This window comes from Lutra lutra, chromosome 1 (assembly GCF_902655055.1).
Source record: "Lutra lutra chromosome 1, mLutLut1.2, whole genome shotgun sequence".
In the NCBI taxonomy this organism is placed as follows: Eukaryota; Metazoa; Chordata; class Mammalia; order Carnivora; family Mustelidae; genus Lutra; species Lutra lutra.
In genome coordinates, this window is record NC_062278.1 from 213,740,736 (window position 1) to 213,762,443 (window position 21,708).

The 21,708-nt window shown below is 50.1% G+C and overlaps 2 protein-coding genes and 1 long non-coding RNA gene across 4 annotated transcripts in view; 2 read left to right on the forward strand and 1 right to left on the reverse strand.

Moving 5' to 3' along the window:
• ADGRL1 (adhesion G protein-coupled receptor L1) overlaps positions 1–6,995 on the forward strand; it is a 42,286-nt gene extending 35,291 nt beyond the window's left edge. Inside the window, 11 exon segments of the mRNA XM_047700322.1 lie at positions 169–339; positions 788–997; positions 1,092–1,312; positions 1,533–1,599; positions 2,032–2,123; positions 2,681–2,849; positions 4,015–4,143; positions 4,334–4,430; positions 4,523–4,651; positions 4,828–4,845; positions 5,320–6,995. Coding sequence (XP_047556278.1) covers positions 169–339; positions 788–997; positions 1,092–1,312; positions 1,533–1,599; positions 2,032–2,123; positions 2,681–2,849; positions 4,015–4,143; positions 4,334–4,430; positions 4,523–4,651; positions 4,828–4,845; positions 5,320–6,062 — 2,046 coding nt within the window. The 3' untranslated portion in view covers positions 6,063–6,995.
• Positions 333–21,324, reverse strand: LOC125083590 (uncharacterized). Of its 2 annotated transcripts, none has more exons than XR_007122319.1 (3): positions 21,196–21,324; positions 2,729–2,904; positions 333–539 (listed from the first exon to the last, which is right to left on the reverse strand). It is a non-coding gene; the product is annotated as an uncharacterized LOC125083590 (long non-coding RNA). The 2 variants fall into 2 exon arrangements; XR_007122321.1 differs by having other exon boundaries at positions 333–614.
• Positions 6,268–9,167, forward strand: LOC125083573 (uncharacterized). Its single transcript, XM_047700333.1, has 2 exons — positions 6,268–6,457; positions 6,492–9,167. Exons 1-2 carry the CDS (start codon positions 6,268–6,270, stop codon positions 7,490–7,492), a joined length of 1,191 nt encoding a protein of 396 aa, XP_047556289.1. The 3' UTR covers positions 7,493–9,167.
• Positions 21,325–21,708: the final 384 nt, after the last annotated feature.

Genomic DNA, 21,708 nt, shown 5'->3' on the forward strand with positions numbered 1-21,708 from the left:
CAGTCCAACCCCCACCTCAACAGCTTGGGCCATTTGCCCCCAGAGATCCCACACTGTCACCTGGAGACCCAGGCACTTTTCTCATGCTTGTCACCATCCCCATAGCTGGGTGTGGGGGCTGGAACGGGACTCCCTGGATCTGACTGCCCGGCCACCACCACACAACAGGCCAAGAACCACTTCAATGCTAACTGCTCCTTCTGGAACTACTCGGAGCGTTCCATGCTGGGCTACTGGTCAACCCAGGGCTGCCGCCTGGTGGAGTCCAACAAGACCCATACCACGTGTGCCTGCAGCCACCTCACCAACTTTGCCGTGCTAATGGCTCACCGCGAGATCGTAAGCTGGCCGGCGCTCTACTCCTCTGGGCAGGCCCACTTGCTGGCCTGGCTTTGCATGGCATCCTAGAGAGCGCTGCATGGGCAGTGCCAGGGAAGACCAGCTTCGTGGGCATTGGGGGGTGGCACCAGTCTTGCCTGGGGCAGGAGGCCACATGTCTGGTTCTTTCTGGTCATGGTCCCACCTTCTCCCAAGGCACTCTGGAGAAGCAAGTTGGTGTCACCTTTGTCATCTCTCCACAAGCCTCCCAGAGCATGAGGAAGTGAGCGTGCCACCTACAGAAGGGTGGGGGCCAGCAAGTTGGCCGGGGGCAGATGGCCAGATGGGCAGCGCTGGTGGTACTCGTGGCCCGTAACCTTGCGCACCACCAGCACCTGGCTGAGCCCAGGGTGAGCCTGGCCAGTGCAAGGCCAGAGGTGCTGAGCGAGCCCCCTGCTCCTATCCCCAGTACCAAGGCCGCATCAACGAGCTGCTGCTGTCGGTCATCACCTGGGTGGGCATCGTGATCTCCCTCGTCTGCCTGGCCATCTGCATCTCTACCTTCTGCTTCCTGCGGGGGCTGCAGACCGACCGCAACACCATCCACAAGAACCTGTGCATCAACCTCTTTCTGGCCGAGCTGCTCTTCCTGGTCGGGATAGACAAGACTCAGTATGAGGTGGGCCAGGGTTTAGGGGCAGAGGCAGGTGAGAAGAGAGGCCGTGCTGGCCCGGGTAGCCCGTCACCTGTGGTGCCCTCCCTGCCGCCCCCAGATCGCATGCCCCATCTTCGCCGGCTTGCTGCACTACTTCTTCCTGGCCGCCTTCTCCTGGCTGTGCCTGGAGGGCGTGCACCTCTACCTGCTGCTGGTGGAAGTGTTTGAGAGCGAGTACTCCCGCACCAAGTACTACTACCTAGGTGGCTACTGCTTCCCGGCCCTGGTAGTAGGCATCGCGGCGGCCATCGACTACCGCAGCTATGGCACTGAGAAGGCGTGAGTGTCCCGTCCCCCCCCCCCCCCGCCCCCAACCATCCCCCCGGGGTCTCTTCCTGCCTGGCTCCCTGCTCAGCAGAATCCCCTAGGCCAGGACCTTCAGGGCAGCGGCCTTCCTGCTCCTGAGATCTAAGGCCACGGTCTACAGAGCCCCTGGGGGCTAAGATGGGAGGGAAGGGCTTTCCCACCTCTGTCTACCCCAGTCCCGCTTCCTTTATAGCTGCTGGCTCCGAGTGGACAATTACTTCATCTGGAGCTTCATTGGACCTGTCTCTTTTGTTATTGTGGTAAGTGGGAAGGTGGTACCCACAGTACTGTCTCCCTCCTTCACACAAGCTAGCCTTGATCCTTGAGCCCGCCCCCACTCTCCCCAAGCCCTGAGAGGGCTGGTTTGAAAACCCGTCGAAAACTGAGCAGACACACTAAGAGGACAAGAACAGAGCGGGTCTGTAAAGCTCCGATACCAAAGCCCGTCCATCCAGGAACTGTGATTTGAGCCCCTGCCTTGTGTCAGGCTGTGAGCCCTGTCCTCCCACCACCAGGAGCCACATTAACAGACAGTTGTTACCAGTCCGCAGGCACCTGAGGTCAGGTACATCAGCGGAGGAGGCCCAGAAGAAGGGGGCGTTGAGGCTGAGACTGGGGCAGGAGTTCACACTGGGAGGTGGAGGGACCCCAAGGGACCCCCCAGCCTAGCCCCGCTCCTGCCCCACCCCCAGGTGAACCTGGTGTTCCTCATGGTGACCCTGCACAAGATGGTCCGGAGCTCGTCTGTGCTCAAGCCTGATTCCAGTCGCCTGGACAACATTAAGTGAGCACCCCTTCCCTTCACCCCTGCCCCTGATAGCTCCCTACCAGGCTTGGTCTCTCCCAGGGCTTCCTAAAATGTGGTGTGCTCACCTCCAGTATCACAAGATATGACTTTAAGGACAAACGTGGTGTTTTATTCTGCTTGTTGTGTATCTACTTAACAAGTATTAGAAAACACGGTATTAACATATCCAATCTGTGCTTTTGGGGACATACTTCTTAGGGTGAGGCAAAGTTGAAAAGTAAGTCCAATTCAGAGCCACTTAAAGAGAAATGGGCAGCAAAAGATAGTTTAAGGGTCTGGACATATGGCCTAAAGCTGAAGGCAAATGACGGATCTTTGCAAAACCCCAAACCCCAAGCTCAGGCCCTGGCTGGGTGAAAATACCACTATGTAGACAATTTCCCCCACACCCCCCCACCAAAAGGCCCACTCACCCCAGATGGGTCTTTGCATATAGCATCCAGACCCACCTGAAGAAGGACACATGACAGCAGGGGGAGGTTTCTCCACTGGCAAGGACTTTGACATCCCTGTCCCCCTCCCCGCCCCCCCAGATCCTGGGCCCTGGGGGCCATCGCGCTGCTCTTCCTGCTGGGCCTCACCTGGGCGTTCGGCCTGCTCTTCATCAATAAGGAGTCAGTAGTCATGGCCTATCTCTTTACCACTTTCAACGCCTTCCAGGGGGTCTTCATCTTTGTCTTTCACTGCGCCTTACAGAAGAAGGTGAGGTCAGGGAAGGGGTCCAAGTGCCTGCCTTCTGCAGTGGGACCTGGGTCTGCTGTGAGGGGAGCACAGGCTTGGGGTCAGTGAGGATTTAGGCAGGGGTAAAGAGGGTTCTAGAACAGAGCAAGATATGGCAACCTGGGGAAGCGAAAGATGAGGACGGATTTGGGGAGTTGGGAGAGCACATGGCAGGATTGTGGTAACAGGGCCAACTCACCCACCCACAGTGTGGGGGTACAAACCACCCAGACGAAAGGTTTCTACTTCAATAGGTACAAGATAAACTGTAAGTTTTTTAGTGATAAAGTTTCCTTTTCAACATGCTTACAGGAACTCCCAGGCTCACACATTCCTGCCCAGGCTTACCTTTTCCTCCCCTCCAGCCATCCTCTCCTCTGCTTTCTCTCCAACACCTAGACAGGGCACACCTGGGTGGCTCACTCAGTTAAGCCCCTGCCTTCAGCTCAGGTCATGATCCCAGGGTCCTGGGATTGAGTCCCACATCGGGCTCCCTGCTCAGCAGGAGGCCTGCTGCTCCCTCTCTCTCTGCCTGCTGCTCTCCCTGCTTGTGCACACTCTCTTTCTCTCTCTGAAAAATAAAATCTTAATAAACGAACCACAACAACAACAAAAAACACACAAGAGCTAGACGGGACCCTCTTCAGGGTTTGTTCTTATTCCTCCCTACAAGGCCTGCTGCCCGATTTCCTTTATATCTTTGCTGGGATGTTTCAAGGAGAATTCCCCTGGTCTATTTGAACTCAAAACCCCCCATCCACATTCCCCAACCCACCAGCACTGCCTGACTCCCTTCCTGGCCATTTTGGTCTGCACAGCACCGAGCAACATCAGACGTTCTACACAAGGTGCTATTGTTTGCATCTACGTATGTCTCTCTGTACCAAAATACTAGCTCTTGGAGGTAGGGCTGTGTGAATGATTGATTTTGTACCATCCCTGGGGCCTAAACTATGCCGGGAACATAGCAGATGCTCATTAAAGATCTGTTGAGTGAATGAATGAGAAACTCGGTGGATGTAGAGAAAGGAGGATGGGCCTGATCAGGGAGAGTGCCTGCCTTCCTGGCTAGCTGCTGGGGGACAGGAGACAACGAGGTTTTTGAGGCCTGCAGAGGCACTGCCAGCTGCATGCCCTCCTCCCCCAGGTGCACAAGGAGTACAGCAAGTGCCTGCGTCACTCCTACTGCTGCATCCGCTCCCCACCCGGGGGCGCTCACGGCTCACTCAAGACCTCAGCCATGCGGAGCAACACCCGCTACTACACAGGAACCCAGGTATCTGGGCAGGGGCCAGGGCTCTGGGCAGGGCTCCCTGGGGCTGAGTATTGGACCCAAGACCCCAAGAGGCAGGTTAGCGCCCAGCCCAGGTCCCTAGTGGTGCTCAGCAGGCAAATGGCCTCAGAAAGATCTTGGGAGGGTGGGCAGTCTGGGTGTGGGGGGACTCACAGCCAGGCTGTGTCCCCAGAGCCGAATCCGGAGGATGTGGAATGACACGGTGAGGAAACAGACAGAGTCCTCCTTCATGGCAGGCGACATCAACAGCACCCCCACCTTGAACCGAGGTGAGACGGCATCCCTTGCCCTTGGCTCTATCCCTCAAGATTCCTGGACCAGTGTCTCTGGGCCACCTTGTGACCTCTGATGTTCTGGACAGGTACCATGGGGAACCACCTGCTGACCAACCCTGTGCTGCAGCCCCGTGGGGGCACCAGCCCCTACAACACCCTCATCGCTGAGTCGGTGGGTTTCAATCCCGCTTCACCTCCTGTCTTCAACTCCCCAGGTAAGAGCACTCTGGTACAGGAAGAGGGTGACAGCCCTGGTCAAGGAGTGTGGTGGGGTCTGCATCCCGTGACACTCTGCTTGGGGCATCCTAGTGCTTCCTGAATTGGAGCCTGGGCTTGACTTTCCAAGCACATTCTCACCTTCTCTCTTTTCCCTCCTGGCCGGCACCTACAGGGAGCTACCGGGAACCCAGTAAGTGTGACTTGCCTGGTAATGTTTCTGAGGCCGGGAGGGGAATGCGGTAGTAGCCTCCAGGGATGGCCTCACTCAGGGAGAAGCATTTGGGTGCCCTCCGACCCACCGTCCCCACCCAGACCCCACACACACCTCACACACATACAGCCAGAGGGGATTCTATTTCGCCCTCAGATAAGCAAAGAAGGTGATGACGGTCAGAGCACAGGAAATGCAGCTGATCACGAGGCCCCTTCACACTATTGAGATTCTGAACCTCTAGGGAGGAGACCTAGAGGGAACTGGTCCCCCACCCCCCCCCCCCCCCACCCCCGTTCCACCAACTTGCTTCTGGGCTGCTATCCCCACTACCAGCAAGGAAGAATGGGAACAGGAGATCCCAGCCCCCAGGGAAGCAGGCACCCCCCTTCCCATGTGCCTACACCCATCACCGCCCACACTCCCCTTGAGCTGGGTCCCCTTTGCCTGCAGAGCACCCCCTGGGAGGCCGGGAAGCCTGCGGCATGGACACGCTGCCCCTCAACGGCAACTTCAACAACAGTTACTCCTTGCGAAGCGGGGATTTCCCTCCAGGGGACGGGGCCTCGGAGCCGCCCCGAGGCCGGAACCTGGCCGATGCTGCTGCCTTCGAGAAGATGATCATCTCAGAGCTGGTACACAACAACCTGCGGGGCAGCAGCAGCGGGGCCAAGGGCCCCCCACCACCTGAACCCCCCGCGCCCCCCGTGCCAGGGGGTGGTGGCGAGGAAGAAGCAGGCGGGCCCGGGGGCGCCGACCGGGCGGAGATCGAACTTCTCTACAAGGCCTTGGAGGAGCCACTGCTGCTGCCCCGGGCCCAGTCGGTGCTGTACCAGAGCGATCTGGATGAGTCAGAGAGCTGCACTGCGGAGGATGGGGCCACCAGCCGGCCCCTATCCTCCCCTCCGGGCCGGGACTCCCTCTACGCCAGCGGGGCCAACCTGCGGGACTCGCCCTCCTATCCGGACAGCAGCCCCGAGGGGCCCAGTGAGGCCCTGCCCCCACCCCCGCCTGCACCCCCCGGCCCCCCGGAAATCTACTACACCTCGCGCCCACCGGCCCTGGTGGCCCGGAACCCCCTGCAGGGCTACTACCAGGTGCGGCGGCCTAGCCACGAGGGCTACCTGGCGGCCCCGGGCCTTGAGGGGCCAGGGCCCGATGGGGACGGGCAGATGCAGCTGGTCACCAGTCTCTGAGGGACCTCATGGACCAGGGGCTGGTGGCCCAGGCCAGGGAGGGAACCCTGGGTGGGGCTCCAGTGGGAGAAGGAGAATCATGGAGGAAGTGGCTGGTGGGCCACTCTCTCCAGGTGCCCTTCAGCCGTGGGCCCTCTAGGCCCCTCAGGAGCTCTGCCATGGGGGCCTGTGGTGCAGGGTTCACAGACAGGGTTTCCTACCAGCCATGCGCACCAGCTCGATTTGGGGGAAGTGCAGTAAGGAGGAGCCAAGAGGTCCCAAGGGAGTCAGGAAGGAGAAATTGGATGGGTGCAGCCCACTCTTTACTTCCCCCTCACCCCTACCTTCCTACCCTCTGGAGGAAAATGAGGGCTTTGGTTTCCCTGGGTCAAAGGCCCTACTGAATGGAACCTATCAGCTGCTCCTCTCTCTGCAGCCAGAAATGCTGCTAGCTGCACCAGGAAGGAGCAGTGGGAACAGACAGGTTCCTCCCGCACTACAGTTCCCTACTCCTGGAGACTCGGGCCTCTCCCGAGAAAGCTCCAGGGCAAGAGGAATGGGTGGTTGTGGCTGCTGGTTTAAAGGTGGAACTTTCTCTGAAGCTCCTTCCCTCTGCTCTTCGTCCTTGCCTCCCCAGCAAGCCTGCCCATCAGCCTCCTCAAGTGCACCCAGTGACCCCCTACCTTGGGGTGACGCCTGATGAAGCACAACTCCCCACAGGGCCCCCAGCCCACAGGGGTGGCCATATTTGGGCAGTTCCCAGTCCTGTGGGCTCGGCTATCTGGGGAGCAGATTTTGGGTCTGGATCTCCCTGGGGAGTGGGTCCTGGGCTTGGATCTTTCCCTAGGGGGCCATCTTACCCCTTCCTCTCCTCCTCCTTCCCCATTGCTGTAAATATTTCAACGAAATGGAAAAGAAAAAAAAAGACAAAAAAAAAAAAAAAAAGAAAGAAAATCTCATCACTTGAAGCCACCGGGAGCCTGTGGCCCAGCCAGCCCGGGGCTTTCTCCGGAGCAGAGTGGCGCCACCGGGCCCTGGCAGCCAGGACTTCTCCGTGTATGTGTGCATCCCCAGCCGGGGTGGGCGGGCCGCCAGAGCAGCTTTTTACAATCCAGAGACAGAAAACAAAATCTAGAAGCAACAGCGAAACAAAGAACCTGTTTCCTTCCCGGCACCGTTTGTCGCCTCTTTCCCTGCTCCGCCTGTTCCCTGGCATCAGTCAGCCCTCCTGGGGCGTGTACCTCACTGCCTGCCCCAGGACCGGGGCCTGTCTCCCCCTCCCCTCACCACTGGCCCAGGGGAGGCACCCTTACACCCAAAGATGCTTTTGCCAAGATGGCTGCGCTGTCCCTTTGAGTTCTTGCTTCTTGTATATTGCTTCTGGGACTCTCTGGGTGTGGAGGAAGGGACTGATTTCCCACCTAGAGCGGATGATGGGGGAAGAAAAGTGAAGGCAGCAGGTGGTGGGTGTGACGGAGGCTGGGAGTGATGAAGTTGTCTTCTCTCTTGGAGGGAGGGGGGCCGCAAAGGCGAGAGATCATCTTCCCTACCCTACACCCTCCTACAGGGAAGGCAAAGCTAGGTACCAGGGTCTGCAGTCAGGACACCCTTGTACCAGGCACTCTACCCCAGACTTTAGACTCCAGAAGCTTTGGGCTGGGGATGTCTCCTGAGTACCTCTGCCAGCACCCTCCTCTCTAGCCGCTCACCCTGGCCTTCCCACCCTGTCCCCCAACTCCTTGAGAGTAGGGTAGTCCCATTGCCACAGTAGCCCAGCCCTGTCATTGCCATTCTCCCAGGGGTGGCCCTCCACCTCTACTCTGACCCCTTCTTGTCTCTTTTGCCCCTCCCTCTTTTCTCACAAGTGCCATGAGTTTTCAAACATCTTGGGTCTCAGCCTGCTGCTGCCATAAACGACTTTGGGTTTAAGGGGGGGGGCTCTAGGGAGGAACTGGGGGAAAGGGACAGGTAGGTGGCTGGAGGAACCCTTTTTGCTGCTAGAAAGCCCCTCCCTTCTCCTGGGGAGCTGGGGCTGGCTTGTCCCCATCAGTTAGGGGAGAAGGGGTCAGACCAAAGATGGTGGTTTGTCCCATGTAGGGAGACAGGTGTGGGGAGAAGGCAGGGTTGGGTTCCATCTCTAGCTTTTTCAGGTAGGGAGGCTTAACCTCTCAGCTGAATACCATGGGTAAGCCTAGGTGGGGAAGAGAAATAAGGACAGGGACAGTCTTGGCCAGACCGCTCTGTGGCCTTCCTTGGCATCACTAGGCCAGGAACTCCACTGTAGGAAGGGGCAGCCAGAGGTCTGTGAAGAGCTGGCAAGAGAAGAGGGATGATGGAGATGGCCCAACATGAGGTCCAGCTAGAGCCAGAGGCTGCCTCTGACACCAGCAAGAGGGCTAGGAGAATAGGCTTGGTGGGAGAGTTCACCAGGGGACTGGAAGTATAATAAAGAATCTGCTTCCTTGCCCCTGACCAGCCCTTCTCTCTCTCCAGACACTGACAATCAGGGGAGAGAGGGTGGGGTGGGTCCCTAAGTTCCCATTCCAGCCAAAATCACCAAGGTGGATTCCCAGGCCTCAGAGCTGCATGGCAGGGCCCCCTGGTGGGGTTGGACACCACTGCAGCCTAGTGCAAAGCCACCCCCAAGAGCCCAGGTGTCCCCTCACCCCAACCAGACCTGGTGCCTTGACACCCCACCCCAGCTGGGACGGTATAGAGAAGGAAGGGTCTTGGTTTCCTCTCCTACTCCCTTCCTTGGGCTCCTGAATTCATTTCCTTTTAAATCTAGCATTTTTCTCTTTTTTGGGGGGGGTATTTTTTTGTTTCCCTTGCCTTCCTTTCTGTCTCCACCTCTTTCCCTGTGTCTTTCTCACTGTTTCTGTGTTCCTCTTTCACCCTTGATTTCTCTGTGTCCATTCGGGCCTCCTCCCCTCTCCCATCCCTTCCCTGCCCCCCCCATCCCTCCTTGGTCTCCTTTTCGATATGCCAAACCAATTTTGGGTCGAGTGCATTTAACGAGAACAAAACAAAAGGCTCATAACAAGAACGTTTCAAAAAAAAACAAAAAGTTTAAAAAAAATTGTTGAGTCAAAACAATAAAGAAATTAAGATTTCTTGGAATGACAAGAGTGGTATGACTCATTGGGGGGTATGAAAGGGGTGAGTGGATCTGCTTGAGGTATCCCCATGAGGCTGACACAGTGAGGAACCTGCACTGCAGCATTTCGAACCCACAGCAGAGGCCTGGTGAGTCACAGCATCATTAACATTTACAGAGAAATTTCTAAGTTCCTGGGCCTGGCTGAACACTTCAGGGGCAGTTTGTCTTTGAATCCTCATAAATGTTCTAGGATGGAGGTTATCAGATCTCCATTTTACAGACGAGGAAACTGGCTTACAGTCCTAGATGCATGCCCAGGTCTCCTTGGGCCAGGCCACAGCCATGTCAAGTCTCAGAGAAGCCCTTCAAGCTGCTTTTAGAGCAGAGCATAGGAACCGTATGCTGTGCCTGTCTCCTTCCAACAGCCATTACTAGACTCCCACACGTGGCTGGAATGGTGCATTTTTCTTACCTTTTTTTTTTTAAGATTTTATTTGAAAGAGAGAGCATGCACACGAAGGGGTAGGGGCAGAGAGGGAGAAGCAAACTCCCCACTGAGCAGGGAGCCTGATGCAGGGCTGAGGGCTCAATCCAAGGCCCCCGGGGATCATGACCTGAGCTGGAGGCAGAAGCTTACCCACTTAACCAACTAAGCCACCCAGGCGCCCCTGCAATGTTGCATTTTCAAACAAGAGTTGGAATTGCAACCTGTGTATTTCACATTCTCAAATATAGCTGCCAGTGCTCAAACAGTGCGAGCATCTCTCTGCACACCTCTCTGCCTTCAACATCTACATCCTGGATGCCATGTTCCCCTAATTATCTTCCCACCTCTCCAGCCACTCCTTCCCAGTCTCTGCAGCTGCTTCCTTCTCATCTCCCCACTTCTTAACATCGGCAAACCCAGCTACCTACATCCATTCCCTGGGAGATCTCGGCCTTGCAGCATGGTTTTAAATAACTATAAACTGATGGCTCCCAAACAGAGCTCCAGCCAGAACTTTTACCTCAAGTTCCAAATTCATACACATCTAACTACCCACTCCACATTTACCCCCAGGTGTCTGGTAGGACTTCAAACTTAACCTGTCCAAATCTGTCCCCCCACCTCCTCCCATAAGTTCCCCCAACTCAATTAATAGCAAGTCTATCCAGAGACTCAAGAATAAAGCCCTTAGAGGTTCCCTCTTACTTTATGTCTTTGTTCAACCCCAATCCAATCTGACAGTAAATGCAATGGTAGTTCTAACTTCAAATATCCACAGTAAACTAGTTTTTACCACCTTCGTTCAAGCCACTATTATCTCACCAAGACCACTGCAACAGTCCCCTAACTAGTTCCCTTGTCCGTCCTTCAGGCTTTTCTCAACACAGAAACCAGAATGATCTTGGTAAGTATCTCATCTCTCCTCTGCTCAAAATTCTCCAATACACTCCTCTCTTGCCTAGACAAAAGGCCAAGGTCAGCCCAACATCTTGCGATGACCTGTAACACTCTACAACATCAGATCTCATCACCATGGCTCTCCTCTTTCCCTCCACTAGCTCTACTGGGTTCCTCACTGTACACAAACACACAGGCAGCACTGACCTCAGAGCCTTTGCACTGGTCATTCCATAGCATTCATTTATTCTCCTGCAGGGCTTATGAAACTCAGTTTCCCAAGCCACTCCATTTAAACTGTAATTGGCCACTTCAGAACCTCCTACCCCACAAATCTTGCTTTTTTGTCCCCGATAGCACTCCTATCTAGCAAGAGATTTTTGGCTTACTTCTAGCTCCCCAACTAGAATGTAAAGTAGAATGGTCTTTTTTTTTTTCCCCTGCTGTTCCCCAGTGTCTAAGACATACAGTATCAGACATACAGTAAGTGATCAATAAATATTTGTTAAAGGATAGAAAGCTGAAATGAGCATAAGACCCAAGTGAACCTGAGACAAGAGTTACAAATGATGGGAACTATGAATATGCCACTTCCTCCACTGCTCTCAGTTCCCATGTGCCCCTCACTGTGCAATGCTGAGATTTAATTTGGCATGGTCCTGAAACCGAGGTTCAATATTTTGGCTGGTACCAACCCAAGAAAAGGCAACCTGTTCCTATGCTGGAAGAGGAGCTGATTCTCTGGACTTACTGAAAGATACTCTGTGAGCAAGTGTGGGGACTTTAAAGGATAATTAAATGTAACTATATCAGAACTTCACGTTCTGATTCTGAAATCAAATCCCAGCATGAGAGTCTACAACACGACCAGCTCTTTCACCTCTATGTCTTCTACTCTCCCCAGCACTGCACACATCCTTTCCTGCTAGCACAATCCAGATCTGCTGTGCTGGATGCCTGTGATGCTCGGGTGGTAGCTAGGGGTACCTGTACATACCTGGGGCAACCGTTTGCACATGCCCACCAACAGTAACATTTACGCTGAGATTTAGCACTTTAAAGTTCTTTCCTACATTTCATCTAATTGTCACAAGGTATGTATTATTATCCCTATTTATCAAATGAGGAAACTGAAGGTAGAGTGACTAACTGGCTAACTCAAGATTACTAGGCAATTAAAAGGGTCTGCACCCTGTAGGGGCTTTCCATGCCCCAGTTTAAACCTTCCAATGACAAGATGAGGCAGGTGTTAACTCCATCTTACAGCTGCAGAAGCGGAAGCCCAGGAAGGTTAGAGAATGTCCATACATTCTCTAACCTGGACCAGGCATCCACCTTGGTCTTCTGATCCCAGGGGCTGCTTCTAGGGATGTCCGTACTCAGCTGCCATTGCCCGCTCCCCATCACTGTTCACCCATCCCACATGGCACACAATATAGGAGGCTATCTGGCTCCCCACACCAGAGGGGATGCCCACTAACCATGCCACACTCCAACAGTCCCCATGTAGCTAGTATTAAGGCTGTCCAGAGTGGGAAGGCCTTAATGCAAAAGAAGATTCTCTTCAGACTCCCAAAAGACTAAAGGCACTGGGGGCCTCTGTCCTTGAGAAAACCTCCTCTCCCCTATAAACTCCTGGAAAGGTCTGAGGGATCCAGACTGAGACTAGTCCTCCAACCCCACAACATCCACTGGCTTATTCTGCCCTTTTCTTACCTGTTCAAACATCGGTCATGGAAACCAGCAGTGATGACAGGCCCCTGCTGGCTTCTCCTTCTTCCATTTACATCATGTTCACTTCATCAGGACTCTCCTACCAAAGCCTACTGCTACTCTTTTCTATCTGTCCTGTCCCACTGTCTCCCATAGTCTTCCACCTCCAACTAAGTGATCACACCTTCTCACAACTGAAGCCCTCACTGTAACCCAACGAGTCCCCTCCTGGGAATCATTCCTAAGGAATCACACGTGCACATGAAGACTTAGCAGCATGAAGGTTCACTGTGGTCAGGCTTCTGAGAGTGAAACACAATGAATAAAATTTCAGCATAGAAAATCATTACATAAATCATGCACACAAATCAAATGCATGTAGCCATTAAAAACAATGAAACAGAACATTAAATGACATGGAAATACATTCACAGGACTGTGTAAAAAGTCAGACATAAAAGACAAGATAAAGAATGACCACATCTTTTTAAATATATACATATGCAAAAAGTGTATGTGTAGTTACGCATAACCGTGTGCATATGCATGCATGTGAATACATGTGTGTGTATATTGCAATTCTCTTAATCCCAAATAAACCCATTTTTGCTGGTAAACTGATAGTTTTGAGGTTAACATTACATATATATACATATATATATATACACACACACACACACACACACATAGAATATCAGAATATAAAACTATACATCAGAATATTAACGGGGTAATTTTTACTTCCTTGCAATTCTCTATTTAAAAAATTATTTCTTTGAACATACTACTTTATTTTTACTTATTTTTTAAGAGAGAGAGAGAATGGGGGGACAGAGGGAGAGAGAGAATCTTAAACGGACTTCGTACTGAGCGTGGAACCTAACGCAGGGCTTGATTTCACAACCCTGAGATCATGATCTGAGCTGAAATCAAGAGTCTGATGCTTAACTGACTGAGTCACCAAGGTGTCCCCCTGCCAATAATTATTTTTATAATAGGAAGAAGTATTTGTGTATCCTACTTTCTGTGGAATAACAAAAACCAAGAACAATACCTCTGAAAGAATAAAGAACAAAGGGTTAGAGCTAGCCTTACAAAGGTTGGTTCTAATGTGGTAATATTTAAGACAATGTGGTGTTGGCACAGGAAGAGATAAACAGGCCTATGGAAGAGACCTGTGACTGGATGGAAACTTGCTCTAAACAGAGGCTACAAATCACTAGGGAAAGGATGGATTCATACAGAGGCTCTCAAGGGTTTTGGTCTTGGGATCCCTTTTACACTCTTTTTTTTTATAATTTTTTTTTTTTTTTTAGCGTAACAGTATTCATTGTTTTTGCACCACACCCAGTGCTCCATGCAATCCGTGCCCTCTCCAATACCCACCACCTGGTGCCCCCAACCTCCCACCCCCCGCCCCTTCAAAACCCTCAGATTGTTTTTCAGAGTCCATAGTCTCTCATGGTTCACCTCCCCTTCCAATTTCCCTCAACTCCCTTCTCCTCTCTATCTCCCCTTCTCCTCTCCATCTCCCCTTGTCCTCCATGCTACTCTCTTAAAAATTAATGAGCGGAGTTTGGGGTGACTAGGTGGACCACAGAAGATTTGGGGGACAGGAAAAACACTCTGAGACTGTAATGATGGCCATGTGTCACACATTTGTCCAAACCCACAGAATGTACAACAGTAAGTGAACCCTAATGTAAACTACAGACCTTGGGTAATAATGATTTGTCAATCAATGACAAATGATTTGTCAATGTAAGTTCATCAGATATAACAAATGTACCACTCTGGTGAGGGATCTTAATGGTGGGGAAGGCTATGCATGACAGAAGGTGGGACAGGGGGCATATGGAAAATTTTGCTATGAACTTATAACTGCTCTCAAAAAAAAATTTTTTTTTAATGAAAAAGGAAAAACATTAACTCTTTAAAAAAAAAACTAATGAGGGGCACCAGGGTGGCTCAATCTCTTAAGCCTCTGACTTTGGCTCAGGTCATGATTCCACAATCCTGGGATCAAGCCCCACATTGGGCTCCCCACTCAGCGGGTAGTCTGTTTCCTTTCCCTCTGTCCCTATCCCTGCTCTGCTCTCTCAAATAAATAAAATCTTTTAAAAAAAATTAATGAGGGGCACCTGGGTGGCTCAGTGGGTTAAAGCCTCTGCTTTTGGCTCAGGTCGTGATCTCGGGGTCCTGGGATCGAGCCCTGCATCAGGCTCTCTGCTCGGCAGGGAGCCTGCTTCCCTCTCTCTCTCTGCCTGTCTACTTGCGATCTCTCTCTCTCTCTAACAAACAAACAAACAAACAAACAAATAAATAAATAAAATTAATGAGGACCCTAAAGAGCTGTTGTTTAAAGGGATAGGGATGGGGCTACTGGGTGGCTCAGATGGTTAAACGTTTGTCTTTGGCTCAGGTCATGATCCCAGGGTCCTGGGATTGAGCCCCACATCGGGCTCCCTTCTTGATTGGGAGCCTGCTTCTCCCTCTCATCCTACTGCTCCCCCTGCTTGTGCTCTCTTGCTCTCTCTGTCAAATAAATAAAATATTTTTAAAAATAAATAAATACATGAAGGGATAAGGATTATATCTATGTATATTTACTAAATTAGAAAATAAAACTGATGATTTTTTAAATATTTAATTCAGCTAATAAATCCATTAGATGTTAACATAAATCACTTATTTCGGGAGAATAACTATGTTTTTAAAAACAAAGTACTGAGGGGTGCCTGGGTGGCTCAGTTGCTCTGACTCTTGATTTCGGCTCAGGTTGTGGTCTCAGGGTCATGGGATTGAGTTCTGTGATGGCTCACACTCCATGCTCATTTTACTTGGAATTATCTCCTCTCCCTCTGTCCCTTCCCCCACCCCTCACATGTGCACATGCTCTCTCTTAAAAGATTTTTTTTTTCAATTAAAAAAATTTAAAACAAAACAAAGCAGTGAAAAGAATGGCTTTGTTTTACATTTTGTAAAGTCCCAATTGTCTGACTTAATAGAAGAGACCTGGATTCTCACACAAGCTTCTGCAATTAATCTGTTACAATATGCTATCTTGATGGAAGTACATGGAGAAAATCCAGCCTCACACAGTCAGATACACAACTGGAAGAGGGAGGAATGCTGTATCCTTTTCAGCTAATTGGAGATATTCTACTTTGTTACTTATACCAAAACTCAAAAACTAGTAGTATGTTCAAGTTAGTTATAATGAAGAATATGAAACTGTATCAATGAACTTTTCACACTGTTAAACTGAAACCCATCGGTCTATTGGAAAATACTGATCTACTGAATTACTACATTTCATGATACAGTATTTTTAATACCTTGTTAGTATCACCACTGATCTCCTCAGAAAAATCTTTAAATATTTAGAAGTTGTCAGGCTTGTGGCGAATAAAAGTTTTCTCAAAGACTATTTTGCTTGAAAGCTCTAATTTTATCATTGGCAACAAACCATCAGTTGTCCTCCAAGTGACCAGCTCACTTCATTCATTCTGAGAAAACCTCTGTCAAATATCCTAACCAAGTAACTGCAGTCTCATCCTTTCAAGTAAAAATGGTGCTCCATGAAAAAAGTCACCAGTTCCACTTCAACTCGAACAACTGTACAAGTGCATTACCTACCTCAACTACCACCACTCTTCAGCACGCAATCGAGTGCTCTATGCAAACTTCCCATTTCTCCACAGAGAACACTAGAAAGACTGGCTCAGGGGCTAAGTTTTAATACCGATTACTACTTTTCACTGCTTCTTCAAGGACACTATTAAATGGAACTGTTTTAACATTGAATGTGTAGCAACAGCGAGGCATACAATGACAACTACGACTACAGTGACTACTGTTTGGGGACACCGCATGGACTCCTGCTAAAGCACAAGCAGTTTTACCCAACCGTTGCTTTTTAACAGTAGGGTACAGGACTACACAGTGCAGATGAGAAATGCAAGCAACACTTTAGAATTATTATGAAAAGAGTTTATCTCCTGGATCCACAGGGGATCACATTTTGAAAACCACTTAACGGCTCAGTAAAAGAAACTGGGAGAACTGGTTTCTGTCTGGAAAAAACTAAATCACAGTCCTACTTCACTTCATACACAAAAATGAATTCCAAGTAGATTTTTTAAAAGCTAAATATGAAGAGTAAAACTTCCAGAAGAAAACAGTAGGATGGGGCACCTGGGTGGCACAGTTGGTTGAATGCCCAACCTTTAGTTTCAGCTCAGGTCGTGAACTTAGAGTCATGGGATCCAGCCCTGTGTTGGACTCTGTGCTCCGCGAGGTGTCTGCTTAAATTCTCTCTCTCCCTCTCCTCTGCCTCTCCCGCTTGTACTCTCGCTCTCTTTCTTTCTAGAAGAAATCTTTAAAAAACAAAGAAAGAAAACACAGTAGGATATCTTATCAACCTCAGGGTAAAATTTCTTTCTTTTTTTTTTTTTTAAAGATTTTATTTATTTGTCAGAGAGAGAATGAGCACAGGCAGACAGAATGGCAGGCAGAGGCTGAGGGAGAAGCAGGCTCCCTGCTGAGCAAGGAGCCCGATGTGGGACTCGATCCCAGGGCGCTGGGATCATGACCTGAGCTGAAGGCAGTTGCTTAACCAACTGAGCCACCCAGGCGTCCCACCTCAGGGTAAAATTTCTTTCTTTCTTTTTTTTTTTTTTTTTTTTAAGATTTTTATTTATTTATTTGACAGAGAGAGATCACAAGTAGACAGAGAGGCAGGCAGAGAGAGAGAGAGAGAGGGAGGGAGGGAAGCAGGCTCCCTGCTGAGCAGAGAACCCGATGCGGGACTCGATCCCACGACCCTGAGATCATGACCTGAGCCGAAGGCAGCGGCTTAACCCACTGAGCCACCCAGGCGCCCCCTCAGGGTAAAATTTCTTAAGCAAAGCACAAAAAACACAAACTGTAAGTAGATCGATTACTCTGATGACATTACCATAATAACAATAAATCCTGAACATCAAACGACACCAAACAAATGAAAAGGCAGGTATCAGATGTAAAAAGAACTTCCGCACTAATTAAAATGAAGACAATGCCGCAGGAAAATGAGTAAAGATATGAAGAGGCAATTCACAGAAGACAAATGGTCAATAAATAGATACAAAGAGCTGAACCTCACTACTAATCAGAAAAATGCTAACTGAAACCCCTCACGTACACCCATCAGAAAAACAAAAATGTAAAAATCTGACAGCACCAAGGGGGCACCTGGGTGGCTCAGCTGGTTCTGTTGGCTTCGGCTCAGGTCATGATCCCAGAGTCCTGGGATCGAGTCCCACATGGGGCTCCCAACTCAATGGGGAGTCTTCTTCTCCCTCTGCCTGCTGCGCTCCCTGCTTGTGCTCACTCGCTCTTAAAAAAAAAAAAAAAAAAAAAAAAAAACCTGACAGTACCAAGTATTGATAAGGTCACTGAGCAATAGCAACACTACTGGTGGAATAAAAACAGCAACCATCACGTTGAAGAACTGGCAGTATCTAGAAAGGTGGATATTCCCACAACCCAGCATTTCAACTCCTAGATATGTATGCTAGGGAAACTCCTACATGTGTGCACAAGGAGACATATACAACAGGGACCGCTGAAGCCCTGTCTGTAAGAGTAGAAAATGAGAAACCACCTAAATATCGAGCAAGAGGTGAATGGATAAGTAAACACTGTCCAAGGAAACTTGGAAGTTTTCAATCAAATCAAGAAGATTTCAAGAATCTTCACCTAGTGAAGTCACAAGGGATGCACTTAGTTCCTATAGGAAAGTTGTAACCACACGTGTGAACTGTTGCCCACCAGGGAATCTCATCAGAGACTCTACTCTGCCCAGGGTGATTACTTGGGACTGGTCAAGCACCAAAATTCCAGACCCCAGAAGGAAAGGAGTATTCAACATAAATTACATTATACAGTTTAGGTACCACGAGGCACTCATCACTTACAGGATGACAGGAAACTTCATGAAATCCAAGTTCCTAGAGACCAGTCAAGGGCCAACCTTGCAAACAGGTCTTTCTAAAGACAGCAGTCTCATGCCTAGAATGGTAACTTTTTTGCATAGATTTCATTTATATAAAATTGTAGAACATGATAATACTATATATTGTATATAAAGATGTACAAACATGCACAGAAAACAAACACCAAATCTAGGGTTGTGGTTACATTGGAGGAAAAAGGGAAAGGACTAGGTTTGAGACAGGAGTACACAAGACCTTTCAACTGCATCTCCAATGTTTGACCCCTTAAGCTGGGTAATAGGTAAAAATGTATTTTGTTGTAGTATTTCTTCTACTTTTCCAAATGGGTGTGCACCTGAAATCTAGTAGGAAGAATAAAGACATCTCCTGCGGCGCCTGAGTGGCTCAGTCGGTTAAGCATCTGCCTTTGGCTCAGGTCATGATTCCAGGGTCCTGGGATCCAGCCCTGTATCTGGCTTCCTGCTGAGCAGGGAATCCGCTTCTCCCTCTCCCTGCTACTCCCCCTGCTTGTGTGCCCACATGCTCTCTCTCTCAAATAAATAAATAAATAATCTTAACAACAACAAAAAAAGACTTATCTCCTTATTACTATATACTACTAACGGTTCATGTTATAGAGTGTTTTTCACGTTCCAGGTACTATATTAAACCCTTTACATCAATTTATTCTTTTAAATACACTCAGGTCAATGTGAGGCAGCAGAGATCTCTACCCTCAATCAGTTGTCAATCTACTGACCGATGATAAGAGATGAGCAGTCTAAAACCAAGTTAAGTACTACTAGATCTGAATGCTACTAAGATAAAACAGGATATGATTAAGGAAGGGCTGCTTTAAACTAGAGTGGCCCGGGAAGGCTTCTTTGAGGGGACATTTGAGTTGAACCATAAATGATGACAATGAGACAGCCGTTAAATTGTCTAAAGACAGCACATTCTAGGCAGAGGGAACAGCAAGTGCAAAGCCCTGCAGCAGGAATAAGCTTGTTATGTTGAAATACACTAAATAAAGCCAGCAAGGCTGGAGAGTGGTGACAAGAGGAAGGCTTGTAGATGAGGCCCAAGAGGTCAGCTGAGGTTACCATGCAGGGCCTCCTAAGCCACAGTAAAGATCTTAGGTTTCATTCTAAGTACGATAAGCTTTTGAAGGTTTTAAGCAGAGTAATGACATGATCTGGTTTATAACGGAAGATTATTCAGCCTGCTATATGGAGTACTCATTATAGATAGAGAGCCATTTTCTTCATTAGCACCAAAGACATAATGCTTGTGGCTGATGAGCTTCTCAGCGGGTACGAAAAGGTGGGGGGTGGGGGAAAGTTCCACAACGCAAAAAGAAAACTACGAAGTTGGAATGAATAAGTATTTAATTAAATGTCTAGAAAACATCATAGCAACTTCATCATTGAGTATTCATATAAACAACTGAATTACATTTGGAAATAATGTGAAAATTAGATTTTTTCAGTTACAAAAATTCACAAGTATGCCCAACGACTGCCAAGAAATCATAGCTGATCATAAATGGGGATTTTCTTGCAGCCAAATCATCTCCAAGAAAAAAACTGTCAATATTTTTAACCACAAAACATTTTTTTAACTTAATGTGAGATGTAGATATACAAAAAGGAAAAGAATGCCTAGCATCAAGGGGCCTTATAATTGTACCAACACTACAGAGGTGGCTGGGTACGAAATGCTAGTGGCTTGAATAGGCGCTGTTCAGGCCTATACTCTTAATGAGTCTGAACAGTGACCAGAGGACCCTTGCAAAGCCTTCTCTGAGAAAAGCATATTTGATGAACACATAGACCTGAATGCCAAGAAGGTGCCAGCCATGCCAAGAGCGGGAGAAGAGGTTCTGCGCTGGATATGCCAGGTCAGATTTGTAAGGAACCGAAAGAGAACTTGGCCAAACGAAGCTGGGGTTAGGGCGGGGGAAGGGGGTATAGTAGGAAACAAAGCATGTAGAGTCTCTAACACGACTTTCTTATCCTGACAACAGAAAACCACTCACATTGAAGAGCGGCTGATCCAAATTGTTTCACACCTACACCGTCCAGGAATTCAGCAACCACTTTTCACAGGGGCTCATGAACACGTGCACGCAGTTCGTGCCTCGGCGGCACAGCACTTTCGCCATCACGGAATTCTAACTGATCAACGTTTACACTGAAAACCCGACATGAAGTCGAGCTCCTGGAAAACTTGTTAAGTTGGGGACAGGCGGCGTGGGCGTGTGAACCTACATTTTCAATTTTCCATTTTATGAAACCTAAAAGCCAGGCCGACTCCTTCCGATGAAAATGGAGATGCACCCGTAAAACGCATGGGATTTCGAAGCCTCGGTACTTAGTAAAATAATGCACGGTACCTCATTTGTATTTTTTATACCCATCGCATGGGGAAATTGGCTACACTGGGTTATAACATTAAGATTCATTTCATCTGTTTTGTTACCTTTTTTTTTTTTAAACGGGCTTACTAGAAAAATGTGAAGAGAGAAATGGGGCTCGCGTTCATTTTCCAGTGGTCGCGGGCAGGAAGCAGAGGATGGGTCCAACGGGCGCCTGGAGTCTCCCAGGCAGGGCGCGACGGCGGTCCGACCCTACGGGGTGCATTGAAGTCTCTAATTGTATTATGCCGTCACGAGTCAAGTCCGTGAGTTTTCCACGGTCCCGTTCACGGGGCGGGGAGACGTGGCCCAGGGAGCTGAGTGGCAGAGGCCGGACTTCAAGTCCCCCTTACGGCGCTGTCCACCTGAAACCTCCCAGCGGCCCTCAAGCAGGTGAGAGCGGGATTCGAACCAGGCCCGACTCCCCCGGCCCCGGCCCCAGCGCGCCACGTGAGCGCTGCTCCGTCTCCCCTCAGGAGTGTGACCAACCTTCACAACGGACTCCCCCGCCGCTGGGCCTGAGGATCCCGGAGCCCCTTAAAGAAGGTGCCGGCAACGCTCACCTGCTGACAGAGGCCAAGGCGGCAAACGCTCCTCCTCTCCCTCTACACAATTCAAGCACGCCGGCGGCCAACTTCCGCTCCTCTGCGGCGAATCCCTAGCTAAGTATTCGTCTCCTCCCGCCCCGCGACCAACCCAGCCAATCACCTCTCAGAGATTCTGCAACAGCCGGGCCGCACGCCTGCCTGCCAATCACCGCGGGCGCCAGCACCGCCCCTCCCGCCCTCTTAAGCGGGTGCCGCGCGCCACCACTAGGCGGTTGGCGGCGCTGCCCTCCGCCTGGACGCGGCTCCCGGAAGGGCGGAGCGAAGCGCGGGCCCCGCCGGTGCGGGAACCTTTGGGATTGGTCGAGAGGAGCCCCGCGCTCTGCCTCCTCCCACCCCTGCCCTAGACATCCGAGTCGGAGACGCTGGGGATTGGTTCCCGTTGGGTCCCAAGAAGCCAAGAAATGGTTCCGCCTCCTTCGCGCATCCCGGAGAGGGAGCTCCCTGGATTGGCCCGAGGAGTCCCGGCGC

Coding starts and splice junctions, on each gene's coding strand:
- LOC125083573 (XM_047700333.1), top strand. CDS start 6,268: ATGCGCACCAGCTCGATTTGGGGGAAGTGCAGTAAGGAGGAGCCAAGA. Junction 6,458..6,491: donor CCTACTGAATGGAACCTATC/AGCTGCTCCTCT, acceptor AGAAATGCTGCT/AGCTGCACCAGGAAGGAGCA.